The sequence below is a fragment of the Sinocyclocheilus rhinocerous genome, unplaced genomic scaffold (genome assembly GCF_001515625.1).
Source record: "Sinocyclocheilus rhinocerous isolate Xijiao unplaced genomic scaffold, SAMN03320098_v1.1 scaffold963, whole genome shotgun sequence".
In the NCBI taxonomy this organism is placed as follows: Eukaryota; Metazoa; Chordata; class Actinopteri; order Cypriniformes; family Cyprinidae; genus Sinocyclocheilus; species Sinocyclocheilus rhinocerous.
This window is the reverse complement of record NW_015638949.1, coordinates 873,555-879,554: the sequence shown is the minus strand read 5'-3', so window position 1 is coordinate 879,554 and position 6,000 is coordinate 873,555. Positions and strand designations below refer to the sequence as shown.

Sequence of the window (6,000 nt, the reverse complement as noted above, 5' to 3'; positions counted from 1 at the left end):
GGTCAGTATGATTTTTTATTTTTTTTGGAAATAAAGAAGGAAAAATAAAGAAATTAATACTTAGATTTAGAGACATTTATAATATCACATAAGATTTTTTTTGTCGTCTTTTCTTTTTTTCAACTATTAAGCAGCACAACTGTTTACAAAATTGATGATTCAAATAAATGTTTTTTGAGCACCAGATCAACATCGAATGCATTCTGAAGGATCATGTGACACTGAAGACTGGAGTAATGATGGTGAAAATTCAGTTTTGCCATTACAGGAATAAATTACATTTTTGAAAAAATATATTAAAATAGAAACAGTTATTTAAAATTTTAAATATGACCTTTTTTACTTTACTTTTGAATCAAATAAATGCAGCATTGGTGAGCCTAAGAGACTTCTTTTAAAATCATAAAATAAAAAAATAAAAAATCTTACAGACCACAAATTTTTGAATGGTAAGAGTATACTTCATATCTTTGTTTAGTAAGAAGGTTGAAATAGCTGTTAAAGTGAACACATGAACCACAAACACTTCCCCCTTTGCCTTACACATATTTTTTACTTTCTTGCAGAATCACAATGTAAAAGACTGATCAAATGACCTGCTGAACATGAGTAATTGTCAGTATCAAAAGATGAAATAGCAGTATGATACAACTGATATTCTAACATTCTGATACAGTAAGAAAAATATAATCCAAAACAAACAACGTTCCTCATGCTGAAAACCCTGTTTCTCTCCTAATTAGGTTGTGAAAAATGACAGAAAAATAGAAAAATACATGGGGAAAAAAGAGAAAATATACTGATTTACTTGAATATTTCCTGTATACTTCATTTCTTTGTTTGTATTGATTTTTTCTTTTATAAAACAACAACAAATCAGTTGCATGCAGGGGGCACAAAAATAGTCACATTAACAAACTCCAATCATTAACAACATGCACTTTTTATTCTCACTCTTTTTCAGTTCTATTCTACAGCAACAGACAGCATTTAGAATGAATTATTCATGTTTTGAAGCAAACACTACTGAAGCTTAAACACACTTAAGCTGTAGAACATGTTAATGAAATAAAATGTCTGATTAAGCTCCATTTAGTTGCATTAACAGTTTTACCTCATTTTCAGAATGTGCCTGATTTACTTGCTGCCTGAATGTAGTTCATGATTACCGTGGGAAGACAGACAATAGAGAAAGCAACATATACCATTTGTTTTCTCAGAAATAAATACAAAGCCAAAGAATAATGTGCATTTCATTAAGTCTTTAATAAAAGGTTCTGAAAGAGATAATTGCTTGTTTGCTGATAACAAAGAAGTAACTTTTCGGGTATTTAGGGATGTTAATTTCAAAGACTTAGAAAGAAAAAAAAAGCCTTTGATGATTTCAAAGACACAGACAAACTTTCTCCCTCTCATACATGCACCCGCACTCACATATGCGCTCATCATTCACCCACATTCCCTCTAATCTCCTTTATCCTTCACTCCTCCCTGTTCCCGATAGTTTCTCCCATCACAGGCTTCTGCTGTCCATTATGGTCTTCCTCCTCTACTTCGTTTTTCTTTTCCTCTTCCACTTCCACATCCAGCTCTTCAAAAGAAGAGCCACTGCCTACAGACTCACTGGACCCCTTGCCCCCATCCTCACTTTGACCCTCTTCCTCACCCAGGCTCGGCTGAGAGCTCTCCAGCAATGGGGCTGAGGCCTCTACCACGTCCCTGCTCTCTTCAACCACTTCCTGGATCACTGGGATCGACTTTTCCTCTGGCTCACCTGGAACATAAAGTATATTAACAGGTTAATCAATTAAGACTTTGCCCCCATAACACAGAATCCCTCTAGGCCACATTTTTTTTAATATAAGGAAATCTTCATATTGTGCCAACATAGTTCTACAATTCTACTCACGAAGATCCTTCAACATTATTAGGAACAATTCTGAGTGAACATACTGAGAAATTTAATTAGAACTTTCTTATCCCCAGGCCATCCTAGATGTAGATGAGTTTGTTTCTTCACTGGAACAGATTTGGAAAAATTTTATATTACATCTTTTGCTCACCAATGGATCCTTTGCAGTGAATGGGTGCCGTCAGAACAAGAGTCTAAACAGCTGATTAAAACATTACAATAATTCACAAGTAATCCACAGCACTCCAGTCCATCAGTTAATGTCTTGTGAAGTGAAAAGCTCCATGTTTGTAAGAAACAAATCCATCATTAAGACGTTTTAACTTCAAACCAACCGTAGCTGGCCAAAATGCCAGCCCATAGTCCATAGTATCACTTCTTCCAGTGAAAGTCCATCGCCCTTTTGTCCTCTCACATCAAAATCCACCCACACGTTTGATCAGAACCATTTTGGACGGTTTTGTTTTTTGCTTGTAAACAGTTCATGATCTGTGCATGTTTCTCTCCCGATTCCGAGGAGGTGCCTTTTTCACTGGAGAAAGCAGTATTAGAGATAAAAGACTCCTGTTTTAGCTGGAAATAACAGTTTGAATTAAAAACTTCTTAATGATGAATTTTTTACAAACACACAAGTGTGGATTACTTGTGGATTACTGTGATGGTTTTATCAGCTGTTTGGACTCTCATTTTGATGGCACCCATTCAATGCAGAGGATCAGTTGGTGAGCAAGTGATGTAATGCTAAATTTCTCCAAATCAGTTCTGATGAAGAAACAAACTCATCAACATCTTGGATGGCCTGAAGATGAATACATTTTCAGCAAAATTTCATTTTTGTGTGAACCATAGAAACTTTCCATTGCACAAAAGGCTCTTAATAGGTTCAGCTTCAGATTATAAAAATATTCTTCATGCTAAGGAAAAAGTGGTCCTTTTAAGAACTGTTTAATTAAAGGTTCTTTGAGGAAGCGAAAATGGTTCCTTCATGACACTGCTGTGAAAACCAGCTCTTGGAATTTTTAAAAGTGTAAATTATTATTAAAAATAAGCTGGAAAATGGCAGTTTAAAGTTCTGCTGTTACCGTTGATAGCCTTTGGGGATCCTTTAATGGCATTTCAGCATCAGAGGGTTACAGTCATTTACTAACAGCAGTATAATTGCAAGAAGCTGTGCTGTTATCGTGACACACTCCAGGTGAGAGTTATAATTGCCAAAAAGCTAAATATGAGCTAAAACAACCCCCAAGGGCTGTGTTTGAGCCAAATAAAAAAATGCCTCTAAAGAGATTTCAAATATTTAACTCAGAATTAAAGGTGAGACGTCTGTAAGCGGCTGCGATTCTTGGGGGGGAAAAGGAATTCTTAAAAGAGGAATAGAAGCTTTATGAATCGAATGTAGTGGTCATTACACAAACATACTAAACATGGCAAAGACCCAAAGCAGTTGTTAACATTTTAAGTGCTTTAACTATTTATATTATTATGGCTGTATTAAAAAAAAAAATCTAATTACACAAATTGCTAAATTGATTGGATTAATCAATAGTTGCAGAAAAAAGACCCCAAATGAAGGCACTACATTATTTTGGCAGACAAGTAAAACATTGAATAGACATTACAAAGCAGCTTTACAAGTCAATAAATTGACTATTTATATATAATTGACCATAAGCCTAATCACACACCAAAATCAAGTTTGTTCTGTGAAAACAGGAAGAAGGGTAACTTAAAAAAAACTGACAAATAATTAAACTGGATTGGGTCAGAAAAAGATATTTTGGGCAACAGGCCATGATTTGTAGGGTGTAATTTAAGAGGGTCATGACTACAATCCTTTGCTAAAACTATTTTAAAATACTTAAAATGAACAAATAAAGGGACTGAATCACAATAAGGATGGAGATGGATGAAAGAGGGAGGTGGAGAGGAAGGAAGGAAAGAATAAAGAGAATGAGAGACCATCTACATTGTGAGTCTAATACCAGCTATTTAAACTAGAATAAAACTTCCCATTTGGCCTAATTTCTTTTAGGACAGCAGTGAATTTGACCTCTCTTCCCTCCCTGCCAGTATTATTTTAGATGGAAAGGAAAGACCCCTCTCTCATCTAGCTCATCTCAACATATTAGATATGGCATCTCAATTAAGTAGCAGCTCTCTGCTCATTGTGAAGATCCACACAGTCAGAAAAGAGGAGCGGTGAGGGGAAGACCTTTTCAAACCCCATTAGGTGCCACAACACACCTTATATTTGCCCACCACATAAATATGCTTGAATGTAATTCATTTTAAATGAATCCTCCCTAATAAGCCTGAATGAGAGATATATACCTTAGCCATCTTCAAGAATCGGCTAAAAACACATCTCTTCCATCTTTATTTGACCCTCTAACTCTAGCACTCTCTATTCTAATTCTATTCTTGTCCCTTTTAGACTTGCACGCTATTCATTTGCTGCTTGTTTTCTTTATTAAAAAAAAAAAAAAACTAACACTAGTTTTCTAATCTTTTTGTATTCTATCCGTTTTCTTTTCATTATACAATTAACAAAAGCAAAAAAGACCTCTAACACTAGCTTGCTCTATTCTTTTTCTATTCTATCTGTTTTCTTTTTATTTATTATATTATTTAAAAAACCCTTGCTACGTGTACTGCATTAAGCTAACTGAGACTTGTTATAGCACTTGTATATCATTGCTCTTTTGTTGATTTTGATTGCTTCCATTGTCCTCATTTGTAAGTCGCTTTGGATAAAAGCGTCTGCTAAATGACTAAATGTAAAATGTAAATGTAAATGCATATGCAATATTTTTCTAGGCTTACTTTCAGAATTGTTGCAATATAGGTACATATAAAATATCAGGCTTCTTCTATAAGAAACACATAAAAGAAATATAAATGAAAATTTATGAGATATATGTATAAGATGGCAAATCTGAATTTTGGTGCTCAATCATTATTGGTGCCCAATTATTAATAATAGTTCTTATTATTATCATTGTTAAAAAAAACAAGTTTTTGCTGTTTAATATTTTTGTGGAAACCTTGATACAATTTTTTTTCCAGGATTCTTTGATGAATAGAAAGTTCTTCGACCAGCATTATTTGAAATATAATTAATTTGTAAAATTACAAATGTCTTTACTGTCACTTTTAATGCATTCTTAATTTTTTAAAAATTGTATTTACCCCAAATGTTTGACTTAAACAGGAATCGTTACCCAAACTGTTCATCGAAAACCTACTCGGTAGACGGCAGCTTCCTTTCTAACTCCAAGTCACCACAGCTAATTATAACTTCTCAGCCCGAGTATGTGAAAAACCTTCTAACAACCCAAAAGGGCACCACTAAGATTAGACTGGGCTTTCCGGTCCTGGTGAATTTGCCTGTACTTGTCCTTCACGTTGTGCACAGTGTACCCTTGGTGCTCTTGAGCACCGTGACACTGGAATTAGCTCTGTTCACAGCTTGGATGACACCCTCTAAAAGATCATTGTCAAAACCAAGAATGGTCATTTGGGAGCACAAAGTGATGCTCAGAGGGTCCCTAATTCACCAGCTCTATCCAGTTTTCCTAATCACTTTCCTGGCCCTAATAACTCACCTTATCGTCATTATCGGGTTCATTTCTAGACAGATCCTGGCCTGCCTGAGTCGCAGAGTGTCAGACCACAGGAGATAGACACAAAAGATTAAATATGGAAAATGAGACACTATGGCCATTAACCAGTATAATACGAGCATGGTAATAAATATCACCGTGATATTAAACAAGTCACACTCTGAAAATTAACTTCATTGAACACACCATCTTCAGGAGGTCTTAGTAGATAGAATATGCATACATATGTATATATATATATATACACACACACACACACACATATGTATATATACATATATACATACAGGGATGTAACGATTCACTTAACTCAAATTTTCTCGTGTTTTTTTTTAAATGAACGTGACATTTCGAGACTCACACCTGTAAGTAAATGCGGTTGTCAATCCCAAAAATTGACAGTGTGAACGTAGCCAAAGACTATAGAATGTTTAATATGCATTATACAGAGTCAACATGAAAAGA

General features: G+C 34.8%; 1 protein-coding gene across 1 annotated transcript in view; it reads right to left on the bottom strand.

The window, feature by feature from the left end:
• Positions 1-542: 542 nt before the first annotated feature.
• LOC107750253 (testis-expressed sequence 264 protein-like) overlaps positions 543-6,000 on the bottom strand; it is a 64,778-nt gene continuing 59,320 nt past the window's right edge. The window contains exon 4 of the mRNA XM_016565565.1: positions 543-1,774. Coding sequence (XP_016421051.1) covers positions 1,482-1,774 — 293 coding nt within the window. The 3' untranslated portion in view covers positions 543-1,481. The remainder of the gene's footprint in view (positions 1,775-6,000) is intronic.